The sequence below is a fragment of the Sinohyriopsis cumingii genome, chromosome 2, assembly GCF_028554795.1.
Source record: "Sinohyriopsis cumingii isolate HCF-2022 chromosome 2, ASM2855479v2, whole genome shotgun sequence".
NCBI lineage: Eukaryota > Metazoa > Mollusca > Bivalvia > Unionida > Unionidae > Sinohyriopsis > Sinohyriopsis cumingii.
The window spans coordinates 14,128,323-14,147,444 of record NC_142962.1 but is presented as its reverse complement, the minus strand read 5'-3'; the positions used below and the strand labels follow the sequence as shown (position 1 = coordinate 14,147,444).

General features: G+C 35.1%; 2 protein-coding genes across 2 annotated transcripts in view; one reads left to right on the top strand and one right to left on the bottom strand.

Annotated features, from left to right (window-relative positions):
* Nucleotides 1–3,676, top strand: part of LOC149804361 (ciliary microtubule inner protein 1-like) — a 28,678-nt gene extending 25,002 nt beyond the window's left edge. Inside the window, exon 3 of the mRNA XM_089939400.1 lies at nt 1,522–3,676. Coding sequence (XP_089795526.1) covers nt 1,522–1,806 — 285 coding nt within the window. The 3' untranslated portion in view covers nt 1,807–3,676. The remainder of the gene's footprint in view (nt 1–1,521) is intronic.
* Nucleotides 3,677–3,829: 153 nt separating this feature from the next.
* The window catches only part of LOC149804360 (putative RNA-binding protein EIF1AD), a 32,247-nt gene continuing 16,954 nt past the window's right edge, over nt 3,830–19,122 (bottom strand). The window contains exons 2-5 of the mRNA XM_089939395.1: nt 16,319–16,448; nt 11,563–11,671; nt 10,302–10,410; nt 3,830–5,653 (exon numbers count right to left, since the gene is read on the bottom strand). Of these exons, the coding sequence (XP_089795521.1) occupies nt 5,464–5,653; nt 10,302–10,410; nt 11,563–11,671; nt 16,319–16,405 (495 nt within the window). The 5' untranslated portion in view covers nt 16,406–16,448 and the 3' untranslated portion in view covers nt 3,830–5,463. The remainder of the gene's footprint in view (nt 5,654–10,301; nt 10,411–11,562; nt 11,672–16,318; nt 16,449–19,122) is intronic.

Below are 19,122 nucleotides of genomic sequence, written 5' to 3'. Positions count from 1 at the left end.
ATGAAAGTTACATATTGTACATTTTCCCCCATTTGTTAATATGGTAATACTTCATAAAAAGAGTTGCAATGACTAAGTGGTTAGCATTTATGACTAGCAGCTGAAAGAATGCAGGTTCAAATCTTACCATCTGGTCAGCCGGATCTGTTAGTGTGGAAAGTACCCAAGCTAAAAATCTGTGTTGCTGTGCGCATAAGATTCCAAACCATACAATGCCTTCTTTACAAAATAAAATCACCCAGCTATAACTGACCGGACTACATAGCCCACAAACCTCACTGTTATTTATGACCTTTAAAGTCTCATTCACATCTAAATGTCACAACTTATTGCTGAACAGAAGGTAGTTGATTATTGCTTGATCTGAATGTTGCTATTATGTCATTCAACCCAACGTTATTGTATATCTTTCCTTTTCCTTGGCACCATACAATATAATCAGTATGGTGTCATTAAATGCCAATACATCTACCCTTCATTTGCTGTTTCTAAAAATTATGCCAAAATAATTTGCAATTAAAAAACAAAAAATGCAATGGACGCTGAAAGTGCATGTGTGTCTGCCCTTTGGTCAAGCAAATATTTTCAGCCATTTGGTTGTGGTGTTGTCAAGCCAAAATCTGTCAATTTGATGAGTTGTCGCATCTCTTTTTGTTGTTAAATCAGTGTGTAAAAATGAGAAGAAAATGTCAGAATTAAACTTTCAAATCTAATATTATCACAATTATTTTTTTAAATCGTACATATTTTCTTGCATCTGAACACAGATTTTGAAAGGAAAAATATTTACATAAAGTCCCTGGACACATTCACAGTTCAGTAGAAATCTATGGAATGATAACGTTGTGAGAAAGGAAAGAAAAATCGCAACATATACATTTGTTACCAGGAAACTGCTGTAGGAAGCTGTATAGTCCAATGAGAAATATCAATTACAAAATAACACATTTTCTCCCTTCAATTTTCTGTCTTAAGAAAGAACTAATTTAACATTCTAAACAAAAAGCATTCCAAAAATCACTAGATGAGAAACCAGGTCATGTTTTTTTTCTTCAAAATGGACGTATCTGATGTCTGAAGCAAGTTCTCTTCAGAAAATACTGTACAAGGGTAGGAGTGGTGAAGCTGAAATAAAGACCTCAGAATTAAAAAGGTTTTAGGCGAACTTCAGGACAGACTACAGTTATGTAGGTTTATCATACTACAGTCTACCCTACATTTTAATTACTGTAAATCATTACATTTTAGCATCATTAGATTTTCAAGAATCTAGTAAATCCAGCATCATCACAACACAACTGCATGATCCCTTGGTATAGCGAATATACTAAGCATTGTTATTGTTAATTTTGCTAATCAACTGTCACACTCAATTCGGAAAATTGCAAGAATGTGTGATTTATAAGATGCATAAATAAAAAAAACCATGATTTTCTCTTCTTCAAAATAAAATGAAAGTGTCAATATTTTTTTGTAAATTGTGGCAGAAAAACTATAATAAAAATTATAAAATATTTTCAGCTGAACTGTGATCTAGAGGGAAAGCCATACCCTCCTTCCCGTCCCACATCCTCACAACATGGAAAATCAAGGCCCGCAATGGTGAAGTTACCAGCTATTCAACCCAATCCTCAATACCCAAGCCGCCGGGTCAGCATCTACCCCAAAACCACCAACCAGGAGATTGGCTGGAAGTCGATAACGGGTGACAAGCGGCTTGAGATTTATGGACGATATGGACCAAAAGCACGTGGTTGGGTCGGCATTCTTCAACTACTACATTGGCCCAATGGAAGCCAAGTTTAACACAAGCAATACCCTTGATGTCATTTTCTAGAGTGTGTATAATATCAAAAATAAAAAATTCTTAAGAAAATTTCCATTACAATAATAAGAAACTGAAATGTAAATCATTATAAAATTTTACATCTACAAAGTGAAATACATCTACGAAATTCAAGAGGCATCTACAATTATTTTGTCCACAATCTCAGCATCCTTACATTACAAGCATGCAACATACCAGTACTTGAGGCTTTTTTAGCAGTGGCTTTGAGTGTTAGCCAATAGCAACAGCAGTGGCTTTGAGTGTTAGCCAATAGCAACAGCAGTGGCTTTGAGTGTTAGCCAATAGCAACAGCAGTGGCTTTGAGTGTTAGCCAATAGCAACACTTTATCAAGTGTTTCAAGAAATCAGAATCACTCTGAGCAGAAAAACTGGTGAAATAAATAGCTGCCACTTCATTGTCTCTCGTGTGCTGCAATGTTTTCATGAAACAATGCTTACAGTAAAATTACAGCAAAAACTTGCTTCGAATATAATGCAACAGTCTTTACAAACATGTTTGATTCAGTATTGTAAGTTTCTACCTCTAATTTTACTACAAGCAATATTCTATAAAAACAATGTAGAGCAAACATTTACTGCAACTAAATGCACAGTCTGAACGGATCCATTTTTCAAACACTTTGACCAAAGGTTTCAGCTGGCTAACTGCATTTATACACTCTCCAGTTTTCACAAAATTTAACTTTCTTGCATGTGCAGCCTGTCCGAGTTGGGATCTTTGTGGCGAGAACTGCCGAAAACGGACTATTTTCTAACTCAAATGATCCAAAATAAAATTTTCAGTGCAACTAGTGATTTTAATATAGTTTTTAATCGTCTCATTCTGCACTTGTGCAATACTGAATAACTTATAAATCAAGACAGGGACATAAATGTCTGAACATTCCAAATTGGATAAATTAAATTGCATGGTCAGAAAATGGACAGCAAATGACCAATACAAGATACATGTACACTGGTACCAAATATGTGACATAAACGAGGCATGTGACATAGAGTCTAAATAATGCCTATGAATACACCAAATCAGTTAAACAAGAGTCTCACTAAGGCACCAACACCCTACAGTCGAAAAACAATGATTTAAAGTTTTAAAAATTAAATTTTATTCAAATCATTCAAATTCTTCATATTTATGTTGCTTAAACTATTCAAATAATTATGCAAACATGTATAATTACTGAATATATTTTACCCCAGGCTTCCTTTCATTGACATTATTTTCGATTTAAAACTTCGTAACTCATTTATTAATCTTGAACTTTTGAAAAAATTACATTATATTTTATGGTTTGATAAATTCTGCCTTTATATTTTATGTACATTTTAACTGCATTTTAGCAGCTTTACCTTTTTATATTGTAGTACTACAAGTTTACTTTTATTTGCATGGATTTATCTACCTAAAGTTTGTGTGCAAGTCTTCAGTTTTAAATATTTTAAACTTTCACTTTTCATTGACACCATATAGCCATTATTATTCTGGTGTACCACTGAGAGCATGATATCAGAACTTGTGCATATGAAATTGTCTGGGAGAAGTTACTTCCCTTGAAGATATTTAGGCCAAAATATCTTGAAAGATATTAAACAGACTTTGACAAAACTTTCAGTTACTTCTTTATGTTAGTATGTTATACTTTTTTTTTAAACATGATTAATTTCATTGTCACTTTAAACAGATTAGAAGTTCACATAAAATTTCACCATTTTCATAGAGTCCATCATCAGGTGCATTAATGTATTTGATTAACATGACCTAGCAGTTCACCAAATTAGAAATGAACTCGGTAGTGGGTGCATCATATTACAAATTTAATCTGCTTCCAGACAGACACTCATAAAATAAAACACTTCTTTTTCAATATATCAATCCAGACGTAAACACAAAACTTCTCCTGGCATAATAGTTAAAGAGAATAATGGCTGGATAAGCCATTTCAAATTCCTGGGTCTCAAAAAGCACAAAGAAAATATTACTGATGGAAAGAATATAGCATTTGTTTATTTTCGTATCCATTAAAAATACAGAAAAAATATTTAGACAACTGCAATTGACAAATGTCAAATTTTGTTCAATTACCTAGTGTATGACAATATAAAAGATGTGGTAACCAAAACTTCACAAAACCTGCAGGATCAGAGAAACATGCTGCCAGTGCAATTATAATACATAAACTTGACGACCTTTTTTCACAGACTTTATGTACTGTATACCTCCAATGACAGGGTTTGTATGAACGATGGTCAAGTGAATAATTATGAATGATGGTCAAGTGAATAATTATGAATTGGGGTTAAGTAAATAATTGTTCAGTAACAACAACACATACAAACATTTGGTTTTGACCAGTGCCTTAATTGAAGTGACAATGACTAATCCTCATTCTAGGAGAAAGATGGATAACATAGATGTAACAGCCTGAAGAAAAAAAACGGGGTGGGTGGGTGCTTCTCCATCCTTTGTCCTTAATGTCGTCCACTCTGTTATTCAGTGCCTTAACCTTCATACTTTTAAGAAGTACCCCCTGACCACCAAACCTGCCAAATGCAATCAATATTCTCAGATGGCAATTGGTTTCAATTAAAGCAACTTGTCTGGTAACTGAAAATTTAAAGGAATTTGCTGTAGTCTGCTAATTTTTACCTTGAAATCACTTAACATCTCTAAGTGTAATGTATTTTACTTTGAAGGCACTTATATCTCATAGTGTAATGTATTCTACCTTGAAGTCACTTACATCTCACAGTGTAATGTATTCTATTTTGAAGACTGGAACTCCAAGTATATCAATATATAAACTTTAGACAAAGGGCAATATTATCCAAATGTTTCCGTTGAACACTGGCAAAGAAGATATGCAACTCTGTCAAGTTTAGAGCAAAACATTAACACTGTTCATCATGATGCAACAAACATTATGCCTAAGGACACAAGACTAGCAGGACTTGAATTCATATCACAGCATGAACTGTACACATAGTGATTTTAGCTGAGTTTCACCTGAATACAGCCTTGATGTTGGTCTAAAAGTAATGCTATATTTCATAATTCTAAGGCAGGTGAGAAAAATATGAAATTTTAAAAATATGCTACTAAATTAATTCATTGTTTTAATGTATAACAAATACTTATTCAAACATGGCATTTGTTTTCTACAAGGTCAACATTAAAGGTTGCTTCATTATGGTCCCAAAAATGTAAAATAACTCTTGTTTTCTTAATTAAAAGGGTGTAGTTGCTTTCAGATCCAGAATGAATGATTCCTCATAGCAAAGAGAATAATGTTTTTCACAGCTACAGAGCTGTATATTTTTTTTAATTTTGCTCAGTCAGAGCTCTCAATCTGTGAGTCCAGAATGTAGCAAAAGGTATACCAAATATGAACTCTAAAAGTCCACACTTGGAAAATGCAAGCCTGGGAAGCAGGTATTTTTGCTACCAAGAGTCTTGCACATGAATATACCAAAATATTTTGTTTATTCCAGTGTAACACCAACCAAATCAAATTAAGGATGTACCAAAATATTGTGTTTATTCCTGTTTAATATCAGATTACAGCAAACTTCTAAGATCTTGCTGTCATGATCTGCACACTAATACAAATCCATTATCAAGACCCTTCCTCCTCATCCTTTTCTTCCTCACTTTCATCAGTTTCCTCCTGGTACTCTGGCTGCACTCTGTTAGAGTTTACCACCACGGGGACGATATCCTCATCCCCAGAGTCATCACTTGGGGGCAGCAGATCCTCAGGAATGTACACATCAGACATGGCTGTCTTCTTATCAAATGCTTGAGGCCTGGAATGGTTGTTAATTATCCAATAATAACTGATAAATTTCAAAACTAAACAAAATAGAATACTCAAACAGCAAAATGCTCTTTATTTGAACAATCGTGTTCAATGGCTTTAGATTAATATTTTAATTAATTGCGTATTTAACTTCCTATTTGTTTTTTTTTTAAAATTTCTTAAAGAGTATTTAGTGAACACTATACAAAACAACATGGCATACAAGATCATGTGCTACAATTACTGACACACGTGCCTTTGAAAATGAATTAATTGGCTTAGTAACCAAGACTAAGAATGAACTCCATTTTTATGCTTTTATTAATGCAAGTGTTCCCACCACGATCAAGTATATGTGAACTGAACATAAAAAACTTGTTTGGTTTCATTTGGTTTGGTGCCTTATGGCACAGCATCACACCTAGGTTATTTAGTGCCCAGGCAATTGGATTAAAGTGCCTTGCTCAAGAACACAACACAGGAGCTGACCCAGGATGGTCCGATGGCATGCAGAACTTGTTTTAACTGCATAGTTTTATACTGACAATTGAATACATTGTAGTAACAATAATAGAATCCATTTTCATCAAGCCTACCTTAAAACAGTTAGCTATAAAGTAAAGTGCTTTAACTGAGCTTAATCAAAACAAGAGGCCCAAGCAGAACTGAGATTGCTCACCTGAATGACACTTGATTGTATATGTTACAAAAACAATTGTTTAAATGTTGCCAATTTTCTGTATTTTCATCTAAATGTGATAGCACAACACCATAGCTGTCCAACACTTAAAGGTCATTACATCAGGAAGTTTTCTGTCAAAGTTGGTCAAATTCTGCTGTGCAGATTTAGAAGTTGTGTAAGGATAGTCTTAGAAATTCTGGAAGATTTTTATGACCAGCATCATCTGTAAACAATTGTCTTATATCACATGTTTAGGCTCGAATATACAGTAACACAAGAAAGAGTGAAAACAACAAGCTTTGAAAAAAATATAATAATTTATTTCCCTGGAAAATTCTGTAAAAATGAAAAAATATGAACTTACAGTTTTATAGAATCAAATCCAAAAATAATCCAAGATTAAATTTTTTTAAGTACTAATAACAAATTTCAAGTTCAAATCACAACAAAGAATCCAAGATGGAAGATGATGATGTATGCTGTAATCTGTAGTGAAACAAGAATTATCACTCTGGTTTTGGATAGCTGAATAAATTTTTACAAAAGCTGTCCTTATTCAACAATTTCACATCAGCACACATATTTTCCAGAAAAATAACAGAATTAATCCTTTTGAATCCAAATAATTTGAAATAAATCCAAGCAATCTGTAATAACTCCAAACAGCACAACATACAACTTCCAGTGTAAATGCCCAACTTCAACTGAGAATAACTCCCCAAAACAAAGGTTATATTGTCTTCTAAAATGCAGAAAGTGGGTCATGTGATCATGTTCCAAAACTTTGTAGAAATTAGGTTCCTTTTTATCAGCATTCACAGGAATTTTAAAAATAAACTTAACCAATGGAACAATTTTTAAAGTGGCACAATATAGTGCTTCAAGCATAGACATCAATGACCCAGCATCACCCAGTAGATTTGGAAAAAATAAATCATTTTATTAATTCATAAAAGCCAGAAGAGAAGAAAATGATTTTGCTGACAATATGATCATTAACATGGATGAAATTCCATTCCTGGATGGACTGACGATAAGATGGGGGTTAAAAGTGTGAGAATTAGCAGGACTGATGCAAAGTATATGACCAGTAGAACTGAAGAAATCTAATTTCATGATGTATCATTGCTCATAATTAAGACTGGAAAAGCTGCGATTTCAACTATATCAAGGTAATTGATATTTTCTGGGTATTAACATAAATATTCAAAATAAGAATGAGAGGTTTGGCTTGCAGACACTTATGAAACCTTTTATCTACACCATGCCAAGAGGCCTCAGGTCACATATACATATCATCATTAATTCTGTCATTTTACTTTCAACAAAGAACAACAAGAGTATCAGGAACCGCACACAATATGCCTACACCATGTAAAATACTTGATGGAGGTAAGAAAGATAAGAGATGAAAATTTTGTGCACTTTTCTTCTTTCAGCAACAATGACCATGAACTTTGAACTTGAACTTTTGACACCAAAATTGGAAGACTTCTTGCTTACCCCAAGTGTAAGCCATCCATAAAGTTCTGTCAGAGTCTGTGATGTAGAACTAACATTATTGTGTTAAAACCATTTTTCTTCTTACAGTCACAGTAACCATATTCCTTCACCTTTTGATGCCAAAACCAATATGCTATTCCCTTACATCAGATGTACACCATTCACAAAGTTTGGTCCAGGTCTGTGACACATTTGTATTCTTTCAGTCTGTGACCTTGACCTTTTGTCCCAGAATCAACAGGCTTCTTCCTTACTATACTTACAAGACATCCACTGAGTCTGCAACTGTAGATGGTGGAAAACTCGAGTTATTGTGCAGAAATAATTTTCTTTCTGAGTGACCTTGACATTTGACATAACAACAATAAAATCACAGGCTTCTTCTTTATCCTAAGTGTAACCCATCTATAAAGTTTTGAAAACATAAATGGTGGAAATCTTGAGATATCATGTTGTTATGTAATTTTGATTTAATTTAATTGTTTGTAAGTTTTAAAATCTTTTTATTTTTAATTTCATTACATGTCAAAGTAATGTAATTTGATATTTTTCAGAAATTATTTTGACCTGACTGTTTAATCATAAACACCAAACTTTGTATCTTTTGACGATCTAATTCCTAGCCTTGATTGAGAATCAAGTAAGCAACCTTTTTTAATTCAATTTTAATGTGTGAACGATAATAGTGAAATCAAGGCTGTACTGGAATATGTGACCTAAGACGTGTAGATACCTTCTAAACCATTCTGGAATGTGATCACGTAACCCTCATCCAGAAATCTGTTTTGCATCTAAGTTACTGTATAACCTTTGTTTATAGAGAAATTAGTCAGCCAAGTCATACCAAAGACTTATAAAAATGGTACTAGCAGCTGCTTTGCTATGTGGTCAGCAATAAGAGGTTAGTGTTAGAACTGGTTGGCCTGATGTCAGGATAATGTGAATGGGTTTGACATCATGCTACGAGTCTGCGGCATGATACATCAGTGATAGACATCATTATAAACTGCCCCACTGCAGACATTGTAGTGATATGACTGAAAAATTGTTAAAGCTACGTTAAAAATCCAACACACACACACAAGTGCACACAATACCTCTTTGAATCAGTTTCAGTGATCATGTGCTCTGCTAAAAGGATTTATGTTTTTGCTTCAGAAGGTTCAACACTGTGTTGGCCCTACCAAGATAATTTAGTTGTACACCATTAGCAGATCACCTTCTTTTATTACATTATTCCAACTTTGTGACATATTTCCCAACTTCAGATCACTTGCTTTTGTCGGTCATTTTGATGTGACCTGAATCAAAACTCTTTTTCAAGTCATAGGTCAAGTTTTATTCACTTAAAATATACTGTAACTTTTGGGTCAAAAACACAGAATAATGTCATTTACACACGTACAAGTGTTAGGCCTAATTACCCAACATGGAATCTCATCAGTTCCACCTATACAGCTAGCATAGTTATTTACAAGATTTCCAAATGTAGTCAACATCTCACAATTTGGTTGGATGTCATATGAGAAATTATCTCAAAGTTTTACGCGCTGTGTAAAGATATTCTCAGGATTTTTTTGTACATTGGTCCACATTTTAAAACCCCTGTAAAGTAGGGCCACAGAGTGCTCCAGCTAGAGAGAAATAGACACAATCTCCTCTCTTAGCCCTTCTAGCCCCTACCTTTCTGTTAGTCTCTAGAACACTTAAACCTTAGATTGAAACATATTTTCTATTATGCTGTATATTTTCATGTAACATAGATTCAAACATAATTCTGAATATTTTTTGTTTCTTGAATAGATGATTTTTAAAGTTATATCACTAGGTCTTGCTTAAAAATGCCATCCTGGTCAAAACAGTGCTTCTTTTATAAAAGGCGATGTCTTGCCTATCCCCATTACCCACCCATTCTAAGTAAGAAATTTTAGGTGAAGCACTATCACCTATAAGACTGCATACAACCAAATTATGGGGGCCCCGAGCGGCCGAGTGTTCTAAAGCGCTTTCCGTTACGGATCACTGCCATATCACCTCTGTCTGCGTGGGTTTGATTCTTGGATTCGGCTAATGTATGTGAGAAAGCTTGGGAGTAGCTTCTCGTGGGTTGGTGGTTCTTTCCAGGTGTTTTCTGGGTTCTTCCTCCACCATTAATACTGGCCGCCATGTATAGCCTATTATATGCTGAAAAATTGCGCTTAACCCTACAACAACAACAACAACCAAATTATGTATTAAGGTTGTGTATCCTCACCATTCTGTATCTGTAACCAAAGGCAAACCCCTCTCTTAAGAAAATCTTTTTTAACCAAAATGGGTGGGTTCATTCAAGGGACACCATTATATTATTAAAATAACATTTTTTTAAATCACTGGATCAATGCTACACCTAGATTGACATTATCCCAAAATGCATTCTTAAAGAAATGCAGTTTTTAATAAGCACAATACAAACCCAATGTTCACTCACCACTGTCCTTCCTCCTTAATGTACTTGATTCTGTCTTTGTACAATATTGATACAATTTCCGCTTTCACCTTGTCTCCTTCATCAATGGGTTCAACAACCACATAGTCACCTGCCCAAAGTGAAGAAAGGAAAAATAAACATCAAACAATTGGAGTCAAAAGAAGAACTTAACTGTTGTCACTTATCATACAAAATTATACATTATTATTCATCATTTAATATACATTTATACATATACAGTAACTGGAATGTTTGAAGAGACACAAACTGCATATTTTGATGCAGCTAACAGAAAAGATGGATTTGCATCATCTTAAAGTGATAAACTGTGGTCCTTTTTAAAATCATTAAGGGTGGATAAATGGTAAAAAGTATTAAATATCTAAATACAAAGTGCTTGTTGTCCCAAAAGAAAAAATATCAGACATCCTGCTCAAATTGGCCCAACAATGTAAGACATCATCATAACAGCTTCTGCTTTGCATCCCAAATCTCATTTGCTAGGCTCTTGGAATATAAACCTTTGGACCAACAATGTAAGACATTGTGATAACAGCTTCTGCTTTGCACCCCAAATCTCATTTGCTAGGCTCTTGAAATATAAACCTTTGGACCAACAGTGTAAGCAACTGTGAGGAAAGCAAAAAGGAGAGTCAGAAAATATACAAGGGTAGACAATTCAGCAGTTGGAATGTAGTATCATAAGCAAACTGATACATTTCCATGTGATTGACCAACTGTCAGTAAAGTTTGCACGCACATGCACTTTTATTGGTATATATTCCTTGGACTATTTAAAACTATATTATATTGGTGCAGACTGTATAAATACTTGATACACAAAAAAGGCATTGTACTACCACCATAAAGACATTGTATTACCACCATAAAGACATTGTATTACCACCATAAAGGCATTGTATTATCACCATAAAGGCATGATGCACTATGGGTAACACTCTCTATCCAACTTGGATCTGGACCTTCAGTCACCAATAATGAGGATCCTGACTGGAAAACCGAGGGTACAATAAAATCAATAACTTCAAGGCTAATCAATGAAACTTCACAAGGCTAAAACAGTGACCGTAAATATTAGGGTTCTGTGCTAGCATTTGAGGGTCAACAAGAGGCTCAAAACTTCAAACAGTTGTAGTCTAAATCAGGTATCTGATGGTCCTGAATGAGCTGGAAATGCTTACAGACTGCTCTGAAAACTACTGGCTGGGGAATTCACTCAAGAAAAGATCATGAACTGTACCTCTTTTGATCCAAACATTCTTCCTGAACTTGGTAGGCATACTGGCCAAAAACAGGTCACCTCCAGCAGTCATTACCTCGTGTAGGTTGTTACCTTTGCTACAGACAACCTAGAAATATTATAAATAAAAACAAACTAAAATACAGTATTAATAGACAACATAAATGGACTGTCAATCTAAAACAAAACAGAAGTCACAAAGAAAGATAAAATACAAATATACAGACTAATGAGCCAGTTATTAACCTGTCTGGTATTTAAATCTAGTCATTCGCTAAAGAACTAAATAAGATCTAAAAACTGCAATAAACCTGCATGTCACATGCTTTTCTCAAGTTATTGTTACTCCAGAAACTCTCACATTCCTTTGGTGTCACAGTAGCGCAATGGTTAGCATGCCAGACTCATGAACAACAGGGTGCTGGTCTGAAACCTACCATTAGATCAGTTGAGGATGCAATACTGATGTGTTATCAGGGAAAACATTATACTCCAATTGCCTCAGCACTTCATACAGGAATCCATGCTGATGTTCACCAATGTTGCAAACTGAGACTTTATTTACTTTTTGGCAACAAAATATACCTTCTGCCAAGCTTTTGGGTGGCTGAAAGTTTCGCTCTTAAAACCTGTATATACAATTTGGGGTTTGGAGTGAAGACATTCAAAGGCACCAAAGTGACCTGCAAACTTAGATATAAAATATTCTGGAATCTATCTATTGTCACATAAACAAATCTTACATTTCTATTAACAAATATCTTACCAGTGATATGTTATATGATAATCCACTTATGTTGATACACTCACTAGCTACAATCGACCAACCTTTGAAAGAGGGAACAATAGCAGCTACAATCAACAAAAGAGCAGCTAATCTTGTTTTCAACCATATCGATTGTTCTGTATAACATACTAAGCAAATTAAAAAATTTAGTCTCAATCACAACTACATACTGTTGACACAGTTGTTTCGAAAAATACTATTTTCAACATGGTTGTTTCGAAAAACATTATTTTCAGGAAAGAGGTCAGGTTTAAACCACCATTTCCCATATTACTTAAATGGCTTTCAAACACAGCCAGTGAGCCCATTGTGTTATTCATATAGGTGAAGGTAAAAAATTGGAACAACTCAGCAGAGGTGAATCAAAGAGATGAGCGCCAGAAACTGTGAAACTTAGCCAGTGAGATATGATTGAAAAGTGGGTGAGTCTGATGTGCTAATTTGCATAGGCAACGATCACAAAGTGGAACAACCCATTATAGGTAAATCAAAGAGATGAGTGTTAGGACAAACATTATGACATATCATTGCGCTGAATGAGAATGTTTAAGCCATCTGTATTAAATATTATTTACAAGTTGTGATCAGCAGCAGTATTTCTTTGAAGCTGGATTTTATACATATATAAAACACAGAGCATGATCATTTCATGTGTCAGAATAATTTTCAAGTGTGATTCATTTTGAAGCCGGTTTATGAAGCAATTAGCCATCAGCAAATCAAGCAAAGCCCAGCCAAAATAAATTTCAGAACTCCCGGATGAATGAGTTTTACTTTGTGAACCACACCAGCAAATTCGAAAGAGGGGGGTGTAATTCCTGAAGAAATTTAACTGATGTATGCACGATACATGACTCAGCTTGCATTGCAAATTACGATCACAGGATGTTAGTATTAAAATGTCATTAACTAATGACCTTTACAAAACTATTATTATGAAAATAACAGACATAATAGTCTGTCAGTAACTCGTGTTCTCAAAAACCATGGAAAACTTCACCCGGGTACCTGTTGCGCCGTTTAACGGGTAACCATTAGAACATGAAAGACATGTACAACCCTAGTTACCCCACTGTCAAATTTTCACAAACCTGGATTGCTGTAGGGTGATGAAATGAATGGACTATTTACATCATTTTGCACATTGTTTACCACACTTTATCCACTATTTCGCATTATCTTTTTCGTATTTTACCAATTCGCACTTTCGCACTTTCACATTCACACTTTACCCACACCCAGTGGGAGACGGCTGATAGTCTGTCGATGGAGATAATTTGTTTTCCTGTTGCACTTCAAACTGTCTATTATAAATTGTGATATAATATTTTGTTTGATTTGTCAATAATAATAAATTAATATTACAATGTCGTTTCAATTATTAATAAACTTCCAACAACTTCCACAGCGTGTTTTGATATTTATTACTCACAACGAATGGCAGTGAAAGTCAACTTCCAATAAAGAACTTGAATACTAAAGGAGGTTTACACTTAGGTAAGTAAGCAATTTAGTAGTGGGCCGCTGATGCATAACGGGTGGTCCTACATATAAATATATTGTTGCTGCAACTCAGACCAGCGTACTGCTGATGATATATGATATTTTGATAGTGTTGTCGAAAAATTATTTTTGTGAAGGGGTACTCATCATTAATTTTCAATGCCCATTTATTTCACTACGGTCGGGTACCTGTTGACAGCCCTATCCTGATGAGGTTTCTTTCATAGACATGTAAAATATTGAGTCCATGCTTGGTGACCTATTGTGAAAATTTTAAATTCTGAGCTGTGCACCCCCTTATAATGCTTTTCAGTATTTTCAGGGATATTTTCAGTACTTCATGTCACCTTTCAGTATTCTTAACAAGTGCACGCCAACAGTAACGCACAACATTATCGACACATCTTTATTACATCTTGTAACTAAACTGACAATACAAACAATGGTCCATACTGCAAAAATGATGCAAAATATTTCATATTTACAATATTTGAAACATATAACAGTTAAAAATAATTTATTAATGATCATCCGTGTTGAGCTTAGATGCTGAAGGTTACAGCAAAGCAGTGTCAATTCAGTGCTACATGTATGCTGGAATGAGGATCACTGACTTGTCTTATTCATTTCATAGCAGGTGCTTTTCAACTTCTGTAGTTGTTCAACTGAGTGCTGGCATTGGGATTCAAATGGATGACCAGGTTTTGATTTAATAAGCAACAATGCTTCTAGAGTGTCATCTTCCATAGATGACCTCTGCTCTGTTCTGTTCTTACGCACTGAGGAGAAGATTATCTGACAGTGGGCATTACTGTGGGGAATGGTTAATATTCCTCGCATTATAACTGAAAGTTCACTAAGGAACAATGCCCCCTCTTCATCCTTCTTATTGCCAACTGCAGCCCAGGTCTCATCCATTCTTTGTCTGGTGCAGGTGGATAGGTCTGTATGTTGATATATAGCAAACTGCTCAACAACTGTCAATAGTACAACCAGGAGGCCGTAGCACTGGAAATCTATGCAGGAAGAAAGTCAGATCACTCAATTTGGCAGTCTGTTGCAAAGAAGCATCTGCTACAACTGCATGTCTCAAGACCGGTTCTTTGAGAGGAAGCTTCTCAATCAGGTAACTGCAAACACTCTTAAAGTACAGCTTTACATCCCCAGAGAACTGCTTGATCCACGTCCCTCAAACCATTACTGTCAGAGTCGGCAATGAAACTGTGGGCAGCATCATCTATGACTAAGACATAGAATACAGGATGGGCCTGATCTGAAATTATAGGGACTCCGGGCATCAGGCTATCAGATTTTTGTAGCACTGAGGTTGGCGATTTATTTGGTAACAACGTTTTAAAAGTCAAGTGCCATCCCTGTATATAACCTACTATTGTTGCTATGCCATAGAATACAAAGCCAAACCAAAAATTCTCCCACAGACTAAACACAATCCTTTAGAGCAAACACACTGAGATATAAAAGATTTAACTGTATAATTAGGACAATACACAAAATTTGAAGGAGATTCAAAATGCATTAAAATGTTAAGATCTCACCACAAATTTGGTAAGTCTTGCCAAAACTGGAGCAATAATTTAATGTAATAAGTCTTAAAAAATACCAAATTTTACTTATATAAATAATATTATTGAGCTAATGGATATAAAGTAATACCCACTGATAAATGCAGTGGATGCAGCATGAATGAGTTGTTAACATAAAATGAATACAGGAATGTTAGCACGCTGGTAACCCAAACAAGAATTATGCAGAATAATGTCTTACCTTCTCTGCCACTATATGAGCTAAAAATCCTTCAATTATTAGAGCAAGCCAATACAGGTAGGCTTAGTGACCTAATTTACAGGTAGGCTTAGTGACCTAATATACAGGTAGGCTTAGTGACCTAATATACAGCTAGGCTTAGTGACCTAATTTTATGCTGAATATTAGGGCTTTAAATGGATACACTTCAATTTTAAAGACTATAATGTAATAGTGTCAGACAAAAGGAACTAAATGCAAAAACTCCGTAATCACTGTGGCATGAAAACGGGCCACCTAGACGTATGAATCAATCAAGTTTTTCAAGACATTAAACAAGATTTCATGTGGACCCCATAAGGAGTGTCCCAGACTCTCATACACGTGAACCCCATAAGGAGTGTCCCGGACTCTTATACACGTGTAGATGAAACTGCTGAACATTTAAAAACATTTTATATCATTAACAATGTGATTCTTGACAGGAGATATGTGATTCTTGACAGAAGATACGTGATTTTTGACAGGAGACATGTGATTCTTGATAGGAGACATGTGATTCTTGACAGAAGATACATGATTTCTGACAGGATCATGTGATTCTTGACAGAAGACATACACAATCCTACAATACATTCTGCAGAATATTATAGACTTTCAAAAGGTTATGTTTGTATAAATAAGACACTTAAATGAACATACCTTGACAATCTGCTCCCCTTCTTTTGGCAGGCTGAAATCATCCAATATTTCCTGGACAACATGCTTTCTTTTGGTGGCTTTAGACATAGTCACACAGTGCTGCCAAAACTATATCCAAGGGTGATAATCACTGGAAACAAATTTAAAGACTTCAAAAACTATGGATGGTGAAAATATAACTGCACATATTTCCAAAAGGCATTTAGCCATTTATCATGAAACTCTGGACATAGGCAGGAGTAAGTTATTATTTACTGATCTGCTTGAATATTACACTTTATCTCATTAACTTCTGGCAAGTCACTCACTGAGTTCCTTTATTCATTAGTGTGTCCCCTTGTACCGGATGCACATGAACAAGATTTATGTCCCCTTGTACTGGATGAACATGAACAAGATTTATGTCCCCTTGTACTGGATGCACATGAACCAGATTTAAACCCTCTTTAATTTTTACATTGCATATTCCAAGGATCCACATGGTTTATGTTTTAAGAAAGACTCCTATACATCGAAATCATTTAGCAATGAGCATACAGTCACAATCATGATTAACCCCTTATTTATAGTCTATATGTGGAAATGGGGTGGAGATTTGTTTGCAGTTTGGTGCTCAATGCCATGATCAATTTTCACCAATCAATCAGCTGTAAGCATGTAGGTCACTGTCATGTATTTCACTGAGGTGATATTGCTGTGCTATTGCAAACATTTCATAAATATACGGGTTTCACTCGTATCCACCAAGAAAGATACACATGTGATAAATATCAGTGATTTCATTCATTTCCAATAATAAAGGTATATATGTGAAAAGAATACTGATCTCACTCATTTCCACCAAAAAAGATATACATGTGTGTATGAAATTTTCTGAGATATTCATTTTCAGAAAGCAGATAAGGAGATTTTCTTTTAAGAATACATACTGATGAATATGCATATTAATGCATGTGTTCAGGGTATAAATAAATTTTATTTGTGTCTTGATTCATATATAACTCAACTGAATGCTGAATTGTCAATTTCCTAATTTTCATATAGAATTTCTGCATATGAACTATTAAATATATGTACATCCTGTGATATCCATTGACTTTCTGGACAGTGGGTATGGGTGCAAGTGACATAATTATCCATGTTTCATAACTGGTATTTGCATCAGCAATCTTTGGTTACATGAATGACCTTAAATGATCTGCTTTGGCCATACACACTGAACAGAATTAAGATGCATTAAATTTAAATGAGTATTTACAATCATAGAGGTCTTTTTATTGCTACACACAATAAATACATTTCAGCTGAAAAACAACACAATTATAATGACACATGAACAGCTTTGTGTCTCTGCTTCAGTTTTTATTTATTTTTCCAACCTTTTTCATGTCCTACATGATCCATATATACTTGCTTATTAAGTCGAGTCAAATTGCAAACAAGGATCATTATCTGTCATATTATAATGCATCTGCAGATTTGGGTCTATGTTGTATGCTCTACAGATTACTCCTAACAAGCTGCACAGAACTAGATCTACCAGCACATTATGTGATGGCAGATCTGGGTCTGTGCTCTTTGCAGCTGGACTCATAAGCGAGTACATTTGTCTTTCTCATGGACTATCACTCTCTCTCCCAGAAACTTCTTTTTCAGCTAGACCCTTGGTTGCTGCAGACCAAGGGCTCAAGAGTTTTGGTCTCAAATTCCCTGCAAAACAGAAATTGATGTCTCAGCAGAAAATACCTGTTATGAGGTCTCCAGTAAGTTGCCATTGTTATTAAGGTGCTAGATGTTAACATTATCCAGTAAGTTGCCATTGTTATTAAGGTGCTAGATGTTAGCATTATCCAGTAAGTTGCCATTGTTATTAAGGTGCTAGATGTTAACATTATCCAGTAAGTTGCCATTGTTATTAAGGTGCTAGATGTTAACATTGTCAGTGCTCAGTTGTAATATCAAACGTCAAAACAGTTTTGACCAGGTTTTGGGGAAATATGAAAAATCTATACATGTACATTTTATATCTACCAATGAAAGAAATAAAAAGAAACAATTATCTCATCCAGAAACAGAATAATATTTTCAGAGACAAAAGTCAATGGCTTAATTCACAGATGACATAAAGGTATTAACGATAAACAAAGGGCTTAACCAGATGCATCAACTTGAAATAACTAACAGCTTAGTGTGTGGGATGTAATCACTGTGCAATTGTAAAAAGCAATAAGCAACACAAGCCTTAAACACTATAAATCAAAATTGGGAAATGATTCTCATTATGTTGGTTTAATAGACGAAGACCACATTCACCCCCCAAGGCAATACAGATCAACTCCAAAAACAAACATTAAAACGCAAAATTTGTGACACGCACATTAGTCTGGTTTACAGTCTATAACAATTGTCACTGTATGCTTGACCTGTCAAATTTACAAACCTGTAGCAAGACTCCACAGTTTTGACTTTGTATATGTTTGGGTCTTTTAATTATCAGAACAAGCAGCAGGGGGGGCGAATCCGACATTTTGTCCAATCGTTATTTTGCTTAATTATTACTTTCTGCACTCAGCGGATCCGGTGTCGTCAGCGCCTGGTAAAAAAAAAATGATGTCGTCGTCAAGGGGATCGTCCGGACGTCATTTGGTTTAATTAATACCTTCTGCGCGTCGATCCCCAGCGTCGTCAGCGTCCGGTAAGCACATCGACGACCGCGTCGATGTCATCGCCCCCCCTGCTGCTATGATCTTACAAACAGAGTGATCACTAACTCCTCCTCTTGTAGGTCAATTAGGTTATTTGAC